Raw genomic sequence first — 17040 nt, forward strand, 5'->3', positions numbered from 1 at the left:
AGATGGTTATGAGCCACCATGTGGTTGCTGGGATTTGAACTCCAGACCTTCGGAAGAGCAGTCGGGTGCTCTTACCCACTGAGCCATCTCACCAGCCCACCTTTCGCATGTTCTTTTTCCTCTGTTGTTGGCTATCTCAGTGAGTTCTGTAGCTCAGCTGTTATGTATAGTGCTGCAGTAAACATGGATGTGGAAGTATTGCTGTGATGTGTTCGTTGAGCAGAAGTCCTTTGTGTAAATATCCAGGGGTGTATTTTAGTGTTTTTAATGTTTTGAGGAACTTCTGTATTGATTTCACGATGGCTGGCAAGTTTACATTGCTACCAGCAGTGTACATAAGGGTGTTCTTCTGGTACCCTTATGAAGTGAGATTACTGCAAAGTTAATTTGCATTTTTCCCCAATGGCTAGTGAGGTTGAGCAATTTCCATGTTTCCCCATAACAGCATCTCTCTTTCTCCCACAGTTTCATGCATGTATACAGTCTACCTTGGACTTCCCCAACACGATTATTCTACTCCTTCTGGGACCATTCCCCAGTGTCTCTTCCTCCTTTGTCTTCTTTTTGTGACCCACTGAATCCAGTTACTGTTCCCCAAAACCCAAGGGGCAACCTAGCAAAAGCCACACCCCACCAAGGAAAATGCTTGTAACTCCCCTTCCTCTAGCAGCTATCACTTGCTCAGCTAAGGGTAGGGCGTCATGAGCCTCTTCCCCATCTATACTGGTTTATTGATTGGCTTGATCTTGTGTGAGTAGCCACGGCTGCAATGGATTGATAAGTGGAATGCCTTGTCCATCAGCCAGCATTTCCCAGCCTCCTGAGATCCTCTGGTTCTTGGATTCTTTTCTCCTCTTCTGTGATATTCCCTGAGCCTTAGGTTGTTGATACTGCTGTCCCACTTAGGACTGAGCACACACAGTTACTGATCCTTAACACTTTTCTCTCTCCCTCTCCCTCCCTCCCTCCCTCCCTCCCTCCCTCCTTCTCTCTCTGAATTAACTACTACTACTTCAAAAAGAAGCTTCTCTGACCAGGGTTGAAAGCCACTCTAATCCATAGGAATAAATATCACTATTTAGAAGCAGGTTGATAACATGTTAATTTAGCAAGATAACGTTAGACTCCTCTCTAGGACCTAGGACCTAATCAGGGCTGGTTTTGACCAGGTCATTCCTCTGTGTTTATTAGCCATTTGTACTACATCTTTTGAGAACTGTATAATCATTAGTCTGCGTACTGATTTGATTGGCTGCTTGCTTTCTTCAGGGTTTTTTTGCTTTTTGTTTTTATTTTTATTCTAAATATACATATACAGCCATGAAAGTTTTTCCCTCCCACTCTATAGACTGTATTTAACTTGTTAGTAGTTGGCTGGTTGGTTGGTTGGTTGGTTGGTTGGTTGGTTGGTTGGTTGGTAGGTAGGAGGAGCAGGATCTCACAGCGTGTATATTACTGGCTGGCCTCAAAACTTACTATGGTAGTCCCAGTGGGCTTCAAAGTCACAGATAACTGCCTGTCCCTGCCTCCCAAGTGCTGGGATTGAAGGCCACCACGCCCAGCCTGACTGTTTCTTTGGCTGGGAAGAAGCTTTGGAATTTCATGAGATCCCTTTTGTCAACTGTTAGTGTTATTCCCTGAGTGTCAGCCTCTGGTTTTTAAAAACACAAGAGTATGTGTCCACGTGAGAAATCTGTTTGCAACCTTTCATAGCTCATAAGAGACTTTATTTCAAATGCATAGATATTTAAACACCTTTTAATTTATTAAAACTCCAGTGTGAATAGCTTAGTTTGTCATGATGGCGGATTAAAAGTACCTTGTGCAAAGGGTGGGATAAAGTTTCATCCTGAGTGCACGGAAGTACTGTGATGCCTTAACACACACTTAGCACTGTATCTAAGGAAGCTCTTGTTCTGTGTTTTAGTACAGCAGAAGGGAAGGAAGGTGGCCTCTTAAACCTTGGAAAATGAAGTTGTGTGAAATTAAGCAGGTTGCTGTGGCACACACCTTTAATCCCAGCACTCAGGAGGCAGAGGCAGGTGGATCTCTGTGAGCTCAAGGCCAGCCTGGTCTACAAAGTGAGTTCCAGGGCAGCCAAGGCTGCACAGAGAAACCCTGTCTCGAAAACAAAAAGGGGGAAAAAAAGTACCAATTAAACTGAAATTTTGAAGTTAGTTTTCTGTCTTCACAAACTATGATTTCAGTATTTATAGATACTTGGTGTGGCCTAGTGACGTTTATAGTTTCATTTTAAAAATGAGATGAGCGGCTTTTCCCTGTGTCATAAAATTTAGAACTACATTTAGCGAGGGGTGTGTACTGTCTACTTTGGGTAAGTTAAACACTAAAAGTAGCAAAACCTCACGAAGATCCCTGTCCAGTGGTGCATAGTGACGTGCTCTAGCCATTGGGCTGACACCAGCTGCTGTTATTATTATTGGGCTGTTGTTATTGAGCTGCTGCTATTGTTGTTGTTGGGCTGTTGTTGAACTGTTGTTGATGGTGATGCGGAGAAGGGGGGGAGGATGACGAAGACCCCCCCTAAACTAAGAGACTATTCTCCCTAGCATTGCCTTAGCAGGTTTCCTAATTTCCTAATTTCAGCCTACATGGGGAATCAACAATGTGGCACATCATCCGTTCACAGGAGGAAATCAGATCTCTTTAGATGTCTGCTATCCGCTGTTTTCTACACATGTAAACCCAGGTATCCTTCTCCTCGACCCGAGTGGTACAAGTTGTACTGCAGCCCACCAGCCACTGAATGTTTTACCTGGGCGCAGGCTGCAGTGCCCACTAGATTTTGCCTCTGCATTGGAATAACTGCAGCTGTGTCACTACATAGGATAGGCTATAAAGAACGGGTGAGGGGCGCCTTCTTCTTCTCCCAGACCCAGGAAATAGCCAGAAGTGTAAACATGAGATAAAATAGCATAAACATTAAGACTTTTCATTTTTGAATTGTTCTGTATTCTTCCAGAGAAAATCTGAAGAATATAATTTAAAATCTTAGCAGATGAATACTCTCCTGTTTCAGTTTACACTGTTACGGCTGTAAAGTCATACACATATTCCCCCAGGGCCTAGAAACAGCAAGATCTAGACACAACTTAGGAATTCACAGAGACATAGATCCACTTTCTTCTGTGCTTAGAACCTTGCAAAGATAAATATGAGACATAGCCCATTCGTGGTGACCATGCCTAGAGTTGTGATACACAGTAACAGTGAACTTGCCATATGGCATGGTAAGCTGCTAACTTTATAGTTAAGCTAAATGTTTTAGTAGTTAAGACACAGATTAGTTAAGTAAGACCTGATGAGCTCCGTGGCTGTTCATACTTTTCAGTCACATATCAGAGAAAAAAGAAAACACCCACAAGAAGTGTGTCGTAGTTAACTTTCCTATCGCTGTGATAAAGAATAGGAAATCCTTCCATAACCAAGGCATCTTATTGGGGGTTTACAGTTTCAGAGTGTTAGAGTCCATCACCATCGTGGCAGAGAGCATGGTGATAGGCATGCAGCCAACCATGTGCTAAAGCAGCAGTTGACAGCTCATATTCTGATCCACAAATAGGAGACAGAGAGAGCCAGACCCTGGAAATGGCATGGGCTTTTGGAACCTCAGAGCCCACCCCCAGTGACACACCTCCTCCAGCAGGCCACACCTCCTAATCCTTCCCAAGCAGTTCAATGTACAGCTCAAGTGTATGAGCCAATGGCGGCTGTTCTCATTCAAACCACCACTAAGGGAATGCACCCGGAAAGAAACGATGATACTAACATCTGTTGTGTTTGAAAAAAAACAGAAAGTTTACCTTACTCAAATTAACCAAAACAAGTGTAAGTTTTAGTATTTCATGAAAAGAGGTCATGTTTAATTAGTAAGTATAAAAATACATTTTCATGCTGTAACTGTGCTATCTTGTGACCAGTTGTTTATATTAGAAACTAAAAGCTGTATTCCAACTGAGGCAGAAGAGAGAAAGTGAAATGCCATGCCACTTGTTGATTTTAGAGAACAAAGACGAAATCCAATAAAGGACCTTAATTAATTGTCCCTTCATGAAGCACACAGTGCTTCTGAAATCTCAGCAAGTCCTCCTTCCCTCTGAAGTACCTGTGAGAGACTACATGCTGGAACAGTGCGGGGAGAGTAGCCATGGTTGAGGGGAAGAGCGTGGAGGGAAGTGTTTCATTGAGGAAACTTTTTAAGACAGCTCATTGTCCTCTTAGGGTCTATCATTCTGTCTCATTTTTGTCTCATGGAAAGCAGGGTTCGAGAGGGTCAGCGCCTTTCCTTAGCTTTCTTCATTGGACCCTGTGTGGCTTCTTTATTGTCATCACATATGACCTTGCTGTAATCCGCCCCAGTCTGTCAGTGGGAGGGCAGTTGCCCTTCCTCTGTATGCTTTGATAAGATTGGCTAGTGGCTTGAATTCATTAGTTAGTATAACTGTTTGGAACATGGTGATAATTCAGAGTTGTAAATGCCTTTTGTCCTCTGCTGTTTGTGACATGTATTCTCCCCAGCTGTGTGTGATGAGGGACAGGCTGGAGGTGTCACATCCCCATCTGCATCAACGGAAAAGAACCTCTGAGAGTCTAGAACGCTTGTTCTTCCCTTTCTGTGTACACTGGTGCTGACTGTTGACCCAGTCTCCTGATGAACAGAGCACGAGGGAAGGAGTGTGGACCTGCATGGCTAGGATCAGCCAGGAATTTAGTTTATACCCAACCAACTTAATTGTAGACCATGCTTGTGTTTTAATATACGAGACACGTGTTCCCTTCTTTCCTTCAGAATTCAGAGTCAGACCCTGTCCATCACCAGTAACAGTGACTTTTATTTAATAATATTCAGGGAGAGGGATGACATCTCATGCTTTTTCCCTCCTTGGTATCATTCAGCAAGTGAATAATTATACTCATGAATTAATAAATGAAATGCGTGCTTTCCTTCCAGATACCAATGGCTCGGATAACTCCATCCCAATGGCGTATCTTACACTGGATCACCAGCTACAGGTAAAGAAGCACTCGCTGCTTTTCCTCCGGAAGGAGTTAATGACACTCACGGTGTTTTCCTGTCTACTTAGTTCTGCTTTCAGTTGCCCACCTTCAGCTTTAATGTCTTTGCCGGACATGGTGCTCACATCTCTAACCCTAGTACTTGGGAAGCAGAAGCAAGAGGGCCAGGGTTTCAAGGTCAGCTTCAGCTACAAAACAAGTTTGAGGTCATCCTAAACCACAGGAGAGCCTATCTGAAAACCTAGCTTTCTTTTTCCTTATTTTAAAGTTAACTGGTTTAGGGCTGACATAACATAACTCTGTGTCCTTATCCTAACAGTCCTCTTAAAATCCTCCCCTCTGTTGTCAGGCTGCCATGTTTGCACTCCTTGATTTTAAGTGTATTAAGATATAAAGCTCATGAGCTCCTTCCCGTTTAAGACATCCATGCATCCTTAGGTTCATAATGACTGAAAGTATGCATAATGTGTTTTAACGCTTTTTTATGAGTAGAGAATTGTAAGCATCTTGAGAGCCAGGCCACATGGAAGGACAGAAAATTGCAGATCTGCCTGGACAACACATCCCAGTCCCTTAAAAGAATGGTCTTTCTTCACTGTGCTCTAGCTCTGTAGCAGGGCATGCCATGCCAGAGCGCCACCTGCTCTCCTCAGCCATTCTGAGCTGGCTGACAGGGAGCACAGGGGTCACCGGGATACGGCATAACACTTAGAAAACAACTTCCAGTGAATTTGTTCTTGGGCAGTTTGTGAATGGGTGAAGTGCATTCTGATTACCCTAACCCGCTCACCTCTGGTCACACTTCTACCTCTTCACCCTGCTACCGCTCTCCCATCAGTCCCTTTCTGACACCCACATGTTTTGTTTCATTTTGTTGACAAGGTCTGCCCTGGCTCATTGTGTGGCTGAGGGGTTGGCACTGTCCGCTGGCCTGGGGGGCTCCTCAGCTCACTTACTTTTGCTTACAGTGCTTTAGAGCTCTAAGAATGTCAGTAACTGTCTCTGCCTTGGCCGTCGTCCTCTTAGGTGGACACCAAGGTTTAACCTTAATAGTTCTGCTTTCTTTCCAGCCTCTAGCACCATGCCCAAACTCCAAAGAATCCATGGCAGTGTTCGAACAACATTGTAAAATGGCACAGGAGTATATGAAAGTTCAAACCGAAATCGCATTGTTACTACAGAGAAAGTAAGTTCCCCCCCTTTTTTTAACAAATAAACTCTAAAACTTTTTAAAAAATAAGTTAAAATAAAATACTGGTATTTTGGATTTAAAATGTATTGAAGTAGGAGCATTATTTTAAAAGACTTTAAGAAATTTTTATCTGAAAAGTCCTAAAATTAGTCATTAAACATAATTCTAGGGGCTAGAAGGTGTCTCAGCAAACTAAGAGCGCAAATGGTGCTGTTAGAGAGGACCGCCCTGTCTTGGACAGCTCCGTCATCTGTAACTCCTGCACCAGGGTATCCATCCCATGCCTTCTCCCAGCCTCTAGGGCTGAACTCATGGTGCACGTTCCCACACACACATATACATACACACAATTCAGAATCAGTCTTTAGGCTGGTGTGGTGACACATGTCTTTAGTTTTAACACATAGGAGGTAGAGGCTGGCAGAACTTGGTAAATCCGAGGCCATCCTAAGCTACACAGTGAGGCTCTTCTCAAAAATAATTAAGTTTATGAATAAATCCAAACCTTTAAAAGTATTTCCACGTAGGTTTATGTTAAACTATAAGCACCCTTTAACTGGTTTCATCCAGAACTCATCCTTTTTATAGCGACATCATATAGTGCTAAGGAAAATAAGCTGGTTGCATACCCACATCTGTGTTGTCAGAGGCTAGTTAGAGTTACCACTACAAAGGGTTATTGGTTCTCCACTAAAGGTACGGTAATGTGTTTTCCTAGCACCCAGTTGAATTTGATCTTTGAGGCATTTTGTCTGCACGGTCTTGTGTGTTGAATAAAGCAAGGTTACTTGTGACAGGGCTCTTGTTTTGTATCTGTGACTGTTTTGGAGGTAATGTTATAGTCACCTGTATCTCTGTTTTTCAGAGAGCCATAGAAACTGCCTGCCTTCTGCTTTTAAAATCTCCTGGCTTATTTTTAAATAGGTGGTTTGCTTTGTGTAAGAGGTTAGCATTCACTTTTCTTAAGCATGACCCTTGTAAAATTTTAGATTTGTGAAAAATGACAACTAAAATGTTGTAGGGAAAAATAAGGTAAATAAATGTTTATATGGAAGTAGGATTCTTAACAGTAACTGGCACTGAAGTAAAATGGCTTGTGTTCCGGAGTAACTTGTGCTGTGCTTTAGAAAGGGAGACTAGGGCAGTGAGGTGGCTGTGGGTAGAGGCACTTGTGACCAAACTTACATCTCCAGAGCCCACTGATAGAGAAGAGGACCATCTCCCCATTTTGTCCTCTCACCTCCACACACCATGGTGTGCACGAGCATGCATGTGCAATAAATAATATAAACATAGTAATAAAAGAATAAGTTTGGAAAAGAGGAAAATAGTATAGTAATTTAAATGATTGTATCTTAAAGATACCATAAGTAGGAAGTTGAATATTATGGTCTGAAAGCTGGAGAAGTAGCTGTGGCTCTCCTGGCACTTGGTACTTGGAGAGGAGGCCTGCTGTAATATTTCCGTATTTAATCTGCCTTGTCGTACTGTAAGTGTGTGAAGGAAGAGTTCTCTGCTAACAAAATAGAAATGTTGGATATAGGTGGATGTAACACTTGTTCAAAGTACTTGCTTTGACTTTTTTAAGTAGTTGTTTATCATGTACACTGTGGATGTAGACATGGCATGGCATGCATGTGTGTGTCTGTCACAGACAGCTGCTGGTGGGAGTCTGTTCTCTCCATCCACTGTGTGAGCTCATGAGACCGAGCCCATCGTCGGGCATGGTGGCAAGGCCTTGCCCACTAACCAGTCACCACTTACTTTAAATGGTAACTGTTGAGAAGTTACTTTTGATAAGATGGTATTATTTATTTACCCCCAGTACTCTCACTTTAGGGCTAATATTTAATGTCCTCAAAGTAAAGGAATGTGAAACTTACCTGCCTGTAAGGATGAGCATCTCCCCAAAATCTTTGCAAATATTGTTCTTGCTGTTCCATTAGAGCTGTAGTTAGCACTGTGACCTCAGAGGAAGGATTGAAAGCGCTTGGTGTATAGACGTGAAGTATGAACTGTGACACAATGCTATCTATCTTCTGGAACTGAGCCCCTTTCTCTTCCTTCCTACCAAAAGGAGGGTACCAAATGCAATTTTCTGAAACTTAGTGCAGTATTTCTCTGATTTTCTGATTGCTCAAGTACTTAATGAAGGGCTATGTCTGTGTGTCTACAATAGATGAGTGGGAGGTACTTCCTATTCTGTCCTAGGATCATAGTGGAGTAATATACTTAAGCTGTAGGATGATAGGGAGAAAGGTTCTCATTAGCTAAGTTTCCTTCATCAGCTAACAGTGTGCATCTTCCCATCATGTGTAATGTCTGTTGTGTAATTTGTTTATAGGCAAGAACTAGTTGCAGAATTGGACCAGGATGAAAAGGACCAGCAAAATACATCTCGTCTGGTACAGGAACATAAAAAGCTTTTAGATGAGAACAAAAGCCTTTCTACTTATTACCAGCAATGCAAAAAACAACTAGAGGTCATCAGAAGCCAACAGCAGAAACGACAAGGCACTTCATGATTCTCTGGGACCGTTACGTTTTAAAATATGCAAAGACCTTTTTTTAAGAGAAGACAAACCATTATAACAGTTCGTGAGTGTTAGCTTTTTGGCTTGTTCTGAATGCCAAATGCCTCTCTTTGCTGCATTTGTTATGTCAGTTACTTTTCTTCTTATGGTGGATACAAAATCCACTGTCCTGTTGCATCAGATGAGCGTTCTCAGCTTCAGAGCACATGGAGTGAATCTGACTGTATGTGCATGCTCCTGGTGTGAGCTACCTGACAGGTGGGGTAGCACACTGGCTACTGTGTGCAGGCGTCGTCCTTTCTCTGTAGTGAAAGGTGGGACCTCAAGAATTTTCTTCATAGCACTCATCTCAAAAATCTGATATTTTTTTCCCAATAGATGGTATGCTCCAATGTAAAAACAGGGTATTAAAATAACTGGCGGTACATTACAGAGGGACAGAATGTTGAGGCTGAGTTCAAAGACAGGGTTTTGTGCCGACACATCCTGGATCAATACTAAATGTACTCCCACCTGTTAATATCAAAGGTAAGTGGTGGCAGCTGTGCTTTAATGAAAGCAGGTTTACTGATTTTCCTAGGCTGAGCATCATCTGTGAGATACTGAATGACATGCTCTTTTTTACACCCTACGGATTTTCAATTCTGTGTGAAAACAGAAGCCTTTCTGACTTTTAATATTAGTAGCAGATGAAATTGAAAGATGGTGATGTAGCTTAAATGATCCTTCTTGTAACCATTACTGAATTGTTTTATGATATATTTGAAGAAAATTGAAAAATACTAGAAACACAAATCATTGGCCCAGGTAAAAGAGGCTTGCGCTTAGATATCTGCCTATTACACCAAATAAGGCACACAGCAGGCAAAGCAGGAGACCTGGGTAAGGATGGTAAAGGGGTAAAACTAAGCCCAAGTCCTCTCCTGAATGCCTGTTGCCTTCCCGTGCTTTTACAAAGAGAATATTTATATTGTTAACAATAAGTTTACTACCAACCTTCAAAATAACTTAAAGGTAATAATAAAATGCCATTAAAAAATAAATCCCTAAGATCTATTTTTTCAGTCCATGTTAACACATTTTGATACCAGCCCATGAATGTCTTTTAAATTGGATGCCATCAGCTTCGCTTTTATAGTGTTCATGTTTGTAAAGAGAACATTTGGAACAGAAAGATAATCGCTGTGTTCCTTAGCTGTACATCTAGCGCTCCTGCCCTGTTCTAGGTGAGCACGAGGAGCTAGCGAAGATGTTCTGTAAGGCTAAGACAGATAATCTTTTTTCCGTTATTTTTTTCTCTCTGAGTTTTATGATAAATCCCTTCTGTATTCAATGAAGGTAAGAGGCAGTTTATAGCAAGATGTGCCTTCCTCAAAACCTGTTAGTAGAAAGCTCCTGGGAGCTAAGTGTCTTCTTTCCCTTAAATAAAAAAGAAGATTATAATCTCAAACTATTCGGTGACGTGAATGCCGAGCTCAGCGTTAGTAGTGAAATCAAACTGACACAGAAGATAGCTGTAGACTGAGCCCAAGACCGACACCGCCCTGCCACTGCTGCCTGTGCAGACATCTGGCACTCCACAGGCAGGCCATGGTCTCTGCTGTGCAGCATGCTGAAAGCATCTTGGCTTCCCAGGAGATCCCACATTACGTGGATGCAAGCTCATTTCCAGCCAGTTGTTTTGCAAGGTCTGCATCCTGCAACTAAAAGGAAATTTTGTTGTCCTGGTCACTTGAAAGTATTCAAACAAGCAAATGGAAGAAAGGGCTGGGTTTGCTCATGGTGCCAGTGTTGAAAGATTGTTAGGCAGTTGGTTGCTTGTGTACGCTCGCTCCTTGGGCACTGTGGTCCTGGACAGCCCTAAGTAGGTGCACTGGCACACTCACGTGCATTTGTAAAGCTCCACTTTGGCTGAAGGGGAGCACACCATCCATACTTGAGCCATACCAGTTTCCTCAGTGTCTCTCCCAGAAAACCTTCAAACAGCCAACACACCAAGGAGCTGGACGGTCACTAATTCCTGTTCTACAACTTAATCAAGCCTCACTTCTGAGTGGAACTAGAAAACGGGCAGACAGGTTTATACATTGATGTCCAGGAACCAGACAGTCCTGCACAGACACTAGTGGCATTTTGTTCCCGTTTCCAGGAAAGGGAGCAAGGTTGTGTAATGTGAAGTCGTCAGCAGTGAAGCCATGCTCTGGGTTGAGTAAGTCAGTGAAGAGCGCCATACTGCCATACTGAAAACATGTGCTTAGACTTATTTACAAGTGGTTGGCTATTTTTTGCTGAAGTATTTTTTAAGTAGCGAATGTCTTTTTCCTTCATATTTCTGTCATGCTCCCAAGTCCCCCCCCTCCTGCTGCCAGAGGTTACGGGTGGTTTTGTTCCTCCCTCCCTCCCTCCCTCCGTGTGTGTGTGTGTGTGTGTGTGTGTGTGTGTGTGTGTGTGTGTGTGTGTGTTGTCTTTAACACTCAACTCCTCTCTTCACAAGCTAGTAAGTTCTATCTACTTTTACTCCTGTCCAGTTATTTCTTGTAAGATGATGTAATGCAGAAATTCTTGTGCATACTATGTAACTGAAGGATGCTTTTTTGATTTATTTTTGTTTTTAATAAAATTCAGATTGTTATTTCAGGCTGATATGTAGGAATGGTAGCTGGTTCTCTACACAACTGAGCTGTGGGTTTGCCCAGTGGTATTTACCTCATGCAGACCAATAGCTAAATCACCAGTTTCCTAGCATACTCAATACAATGTACCGTAACCGTGCCGGAGACTGAGTCAGTGGGCCGGAGAGCCTGCTTATTAGTTAAGAGCACTCACTGTGGAGGACCAGGGTTCTGTTCCCGGTACCCGCGTGGGGACTCCCAACTCTCTGCAACTCCAGTTCCAGGGGATCTGACTCCTTGTGTTCCCAAGGGTTCTTGTAAGCACATGGTGCGTATATACTCAGGCACGCACACACACACACACACACACACACACACACACAAGTGAGAAAAAAATCCTCTTTATTTTTTCATAGGCCTTCATTTTTATGGAGTACAGCATAAAAGTGACTGACTTCTCTTTGCATACTTCTTAATGTTTTTTCTAAGGTACAGTAAGCATTTTGCTTTTATATAAAGTAACACTCCAGCTTATAGATAAGCACATATTTTTAATATCTATCCATTAGTTTCCTTGTTGCTTCAGTATTGATAAGCTAAGCTACTGTTTCTATTGACAAGTTCATGTCAGCCCCACCTTAGAAGCAGCCCCTGTAAGATGCTGAAGGCATTGGTCCCTGGATCTGCTCTTCTGTCTGCTCCATCTGTGTAGGTGGAGTCACTTGTGTGGGGACTGCCTACTCATCAGCAGAGGAAACATTTCTACACCTCCTCAACCCAGATACCTGCTCTGGATGGCTGCGATGTTGTGAAAGCCCCCCGTGATTTGGGGGGTGCTTCGGTGTTGGCACTTGGAATTCCCTCTTCCATCTGAGAGACAAAATGCCCAAAATGAAGTACAAATACTGGGCCGACTGAAAGAAGATCCGCCCAGCACACAGGAAGTGAGCTCTGGTCTGAACTTTGTCATCTTTGTGGTGGTGGTATTTTTGTTTCTGTCTACTAGGAAGTCATATTTAATTAAGGCATAATTTATGTACAATAAACTGCATTCATTTCAAAGTGTACAGTTTACTGAGTTTTGACAGATACATATACTTGTGAAACCACTCCAGCAATCAGCATCCTGAATATGTCTACCACATAATCTCCCCCATGCCCTTTTGACGTCAGTCGTCCCATTCAAGACCCCGTCTGTAGACACCCTGGTCTACAGACTACAAATACACACTCCATACACATACACTAGCTGTAGAGAGAAGTCCTGCCCTGTGGGTTTCCTCTCTTAAGCTCTCACCCTTGATCCAAATGGCTTCTTTTTCATTCCTTTCAGAGGATTCTCTAATTAATTTCTGGTAATACTTGAAACTCGGCGTTAGAGTTTGAAAGAAACTTTAATTTTCGGGAATGTGTGTTTGGTGCATCCTGTTTCACTGTACAGGGTCATAGTCTGGAGACACTTTAGATGATTATTATGTTTAGAATAATAATTATTATTTAAGAAATAATAATTTATGTTATAGAACCTCAATCCTTTGCTTGCAAAATTCCCCTACATGTGTATGGAGTGTGTATTTGTAACTGTCTACAGTCGTAGGAAGTAGCATGCTGGTAGGTCTGTACTACTTTTTAGTATTTACTGTTAGTTTGGTATCACTTTTCAGAATGTTTTGTTGAATTATAAATACCTCCTGCTCGCTAAAACTCCTAAGAGGGTTCGCTAAAAATCCTGAGAGAGAGCTCAGCAGTTAAGAGCACTTGTTGCTTTTATAGAGAGGACCCAGGTTCAATTCCCAGCACCCATATGGTAGCTCACACCCCCATAATTTTAGTTCCAAGGGGATATGACACCCTCTCCTGACCTCCATGGCCACCAAGCATGCACATGGTACACATATATACATGCAGACAAAAACATTCATATAAAGAAAATCTAGTAAAAAAAATATTTTCCTAGGAAAGACTTATATCACAAAACAATGTTTAGAACTGTTCAGTGGCTGTACAAAGAGCCTTAGGGTACTTGACTTATATCTCACACAAGTGTCATCTGTGATTCATGACATAGTGGTACACAAAAGTACAGATTGCTTTCTTAGCCCATGTAGGGCTGGCCCCAGCCTTCCTTCGTGCCTAGCCTCTGCTGTTTCTGCCATGATCCAGCTATGCAGCCCTGGCAACATCGAGTTTCTGTTTAAGGCACCTGGCCATCATAGCAGTTATTTCAGGCAGCCTTTGACATCAGTAGCTTTCATGGTATAACCTGAATCTTGTAAGATTCCAAAGGCCACTTCCCAGGAAGCTTTTTCTAAGAATGAGTAAGTGTTTCCTGGTGGTTTTACATTTCCAAGTGAGGAACTTCATTCTTTTGTCCTTATTCAGTGACTAGTGATAACCTCCATATGCCAGAAAGTAGCCACACTGTTGCATCCAAAGCACCAGAAATTACTGAGTAAATGCTATCTTCTGGGAAGCAAAGGAATTGACAGAATGGGTTCATCTTTAGAATTGTACGTATATGCCTTATCTTCAAACATGATTTTTCATAGGAATTGAAAAAGAATCGACTCCATGTGGAAAGACAAAAAACTCAGCATAGCTAAAACAATCTTGAAAAATAACTGATTTCAAGTTTTAGTGCAAAACTGTTTATTGGCAAACAACAGAGCACACTGTAGAATTGACAGCAACTTTAACGTTTCTGGTCAGCCTGGATGGTGTGGCTGTGTAGAAGATTGTAAAATCCATCCATATCTATCATCCTGCACAAAACTCAATTCCAGATTGATTAAGGACCTTACCATAAGACCATATACCCTGAAGTGAGAGAAAATAGGGGATGGGCTTGAACTGAGGATGCATAGCCCAGGTACTAAGACCAACAAGAAATGAGACCCGATGAAGCTAAAGTTTCTATACAGCAAAAGACACTATGTGAGTGAATGTTTTTCATGATTTTGTGTTGGGATCTAGGCACCTGGCATTTGAAATGTCCCTTGGTGCAGTTAACCTGGCCTTGTCCTTGTTGGGTAAGTGTTCCTTCTTTGGTTGCTACTGCTCCCTCTGGGTCTTAGGCAAATGTGATCCCTGGTAGAAAGTGTCTGTGGGTGGGCAGGTGTCACAAAGGAATTGAGATGGGCTTTAAGGAAAAGCTTAAAGGGGTGATAGTGGGAGAGAGCTAAGGGAAGCCTAGTTCTGCACCAAGACGTTCCCTTGGGGGTAGAGGTGCACTGAGAAGAGGGGCTCCTGCAGACACGCTGTAACAGGACTAAAGGTGAATCTGGCGGGACCAGAATAGAGAACTCTGCCTTTCTGTATGGGTCCAGTGTGACCAGTTGCCTACAACTCCTGCCACTGTAAATTCGCTGCCACGATGAACTGCCACCTGGAACTGTGAAACCAAAAGAAACCCTCCCTTGCCTACGTAGCTTTCATCAGGGCATTTTGTCACAGCAACAGAAACGTCATGATAGTAATCAGTGCTAAGTGTGGACACATGCCAATAGTCTGAGCACTCTGAAAACTATGGCAGGACAATTACTGTGAGTTTGGGGGTGTATCTTAAGCTAGATAGTGAGGTTTTACCTCAAGCCAATCAATCAATAAACAATTTGGGAGGTATATAGCCTCCTTGGCATATACTCAAGGGTTGCAGTTTCTTTTCTTTTTCTTTTTTTTTTTTTTTTTCCTTTTTCTTTTTGGTTTTTCGAGACAGGGTTTCTCTGTATAGCCCTGGCCGTCCTGGAACTCACTTTGTAGACCAGGCTGGCCTCGAACTCAGAAATCCGACTGCCTCTGCCTCCCAAGTGCTGGGATCAAAGGCGTGCGCCACCACTGCCCGGCCAAGGTTGTAGTTTCTTACCACAGAGATGGTTGTTCAGCTGGCTCCCTTGTCTCTCTATTCGCAAAGCTAGGAAGTGGAAACATTGTAAATACCATTGTAAATGTTATTCAACTGATAAATGCTTAATGAAATACATTCACACAATGCAGTAGTATTCGGCTGTAACAGAATGAGATGATAAGCTCAAGAGGGCACGGTAGGACGGGTGCTATGGAGGAGGAAACTGGAAAACGGGGAGAGGTTAGACGCAGAGGAGGAAGGGAAGATAATACTAACGATGTTTGGAAAAGCTATAGGGAAACGAGCTTGAAGTATATATACGTGTGTGTGTGTGTGTGTGTGTGTGTGTGTGTGTGTGTGTGTGTGTGTGTGTGTGTAATTGAAAGTTATGCCACATGAGATGGTAATGCTTCCTCCAGGAACTGTAGGGTTCTATCTTTCTCACCCCCTGTCCCCATCAGGACCCTGTAACCAAAGAACAACCTGCTGGACCAGATCACATATTTATAGCATATATTTGCCTTCACATAAACATGTCTTCAAGTCACCTCATAAGCATATAAGTATGTCTAAGTGCTCAGAAAATTCACAAGTTTTCCCAAAGTAGGTGTTCAATTTCATAATCTCACAGAAGATGATAATCCCAATTGGTTGCTCCATCACCTTGCCAACATACCGTGTGATCCTTCATTTTATGTGTGTTGGTACATAGCCTGCATGTATGTCTATGCATCATGTGTGTTCCTGGTGTCCACAGAGGCCAAAAGAGGGTATGGGATCCCCTGAAATTAGAGTTGCAGACCTTTTTGAGACACTGTGGGTGCTGGGAATTGACCCTAGATCCTTTGATAAAGCAACCAGTACTCTTAGTCATCTCTCCAGACCCCATCTTCTTAACCATAGCTATTCAAATGGGTATGTTAGTGTGTCTTATTGTGGCTTGGGTTATATTTTGCCTTTTGAGAGTTTCATACAATATATCTTGATCAACTATCTTCCCAACTCCTCCCAGATCCCTAGCTCCTCATTTACTGTGGTTTTTAGCTTGCATTTCTTAAAGGCTAGAAGAAGCTTTAGTGTGTGAGTATAAACGTATTATGTAAAAGGCAGTTAGATACTGTCTTAGGGTTTCACTGCTATGAAGAGACACCATGACCAAGGCAACTCTTGTAAGGACATTTAATTGGGGCTGGCTTACAGGTTCAGAGGTTCAGTTCATTATCATCAAGGTGGGAGCAGGGCAGCATCCAGGCAGGCGTGGTGCAGGAGGAGCTGAGAGTTCTGCATCTTCATCTGAAGCCTACTAGCAGAATATTGCTTTCGGGGAGCTAGGATGAAGGTCTTAAAGCACACATCTACAGTGACACACCTACTCTAACAGGGCCACACCTTCTAATAGTGCCACTCCCTGGGCCAAGAATATACAAACCATCACAGATGCTGTGTCAGTTTGGTTAAACAGCATTCATAGTTCCACATGTGGGTCTGGACTTCCAGGTACTGATGGTTAGCCAAGCTTACAATGCCAGGTATGTGCTCTCTCCCATGATCATTAGAAGCATTCAAGGAAAATCTTCAGGAATTGTATTGTCTTCTGAGGGAGGTAAATGGAGGGATGATGAATCCTAGTTTCTTCTTCCCTTAAGACACTAAAACTTATAAATGTGTGCACAGACCCAGCAACAAAAATACTCTCATACAATAGCAAGTCTTGTAGCCAAATGCACCTCTGCATACAAGGGAGCACCAGAACCAGGTGCCCCAGAGGGAGCCCCCTCTGCATACAAGGGAGCACCAGAACCAGGTGCCCCAGAGGGAGCC

General features: G+C 42.7%; 1 protein-coding gene across 2 annotated transcripts in view; it reads left to right on the forward strand.

The window, feature by feature from the left end:
* Map3k7 (mitogen-activated protein kinase kinase kinase 7) overlaps window positions 1-12437 on the forward strand; it is a 58020-nt gene extending 45583 nt beyond the window's left edge. For both annotated transcript variants that reach the window (XM_021222015.2, XM_021222016.2), the window contains 3 exons: window positions 4973-5034; window positions 6108-6223; window positions 8574-12437. In XM_021222015.2, the coding sequence (XP_021077674.1) occupies window positions 4973-5034; window positions 6108-6223; window positions 8574-8754 (359 nt within the window). In that variant the 3' untranslated portion in view covers window positions 8755-12437. The remainder of the gene's footprint in view (window positions 1-4972; window positions 5035-6107; window positions 6224-8573) is intronic.
* Window positions 12438-17040: the final 4603 nt, after the last annotated feature.

This window comes from Mus pahari, chromosome 22 (assembly GCF_900095145.1).
Source record: "Mus pahari chromosome 22, PAHARI_EIJ_v1.1, whole genome shotgun sequence".
NCBI lineage: Eukaryota > Metazoa > Chordata > Mammalia > Rodentia > Muridae > Mus > Mus pahari.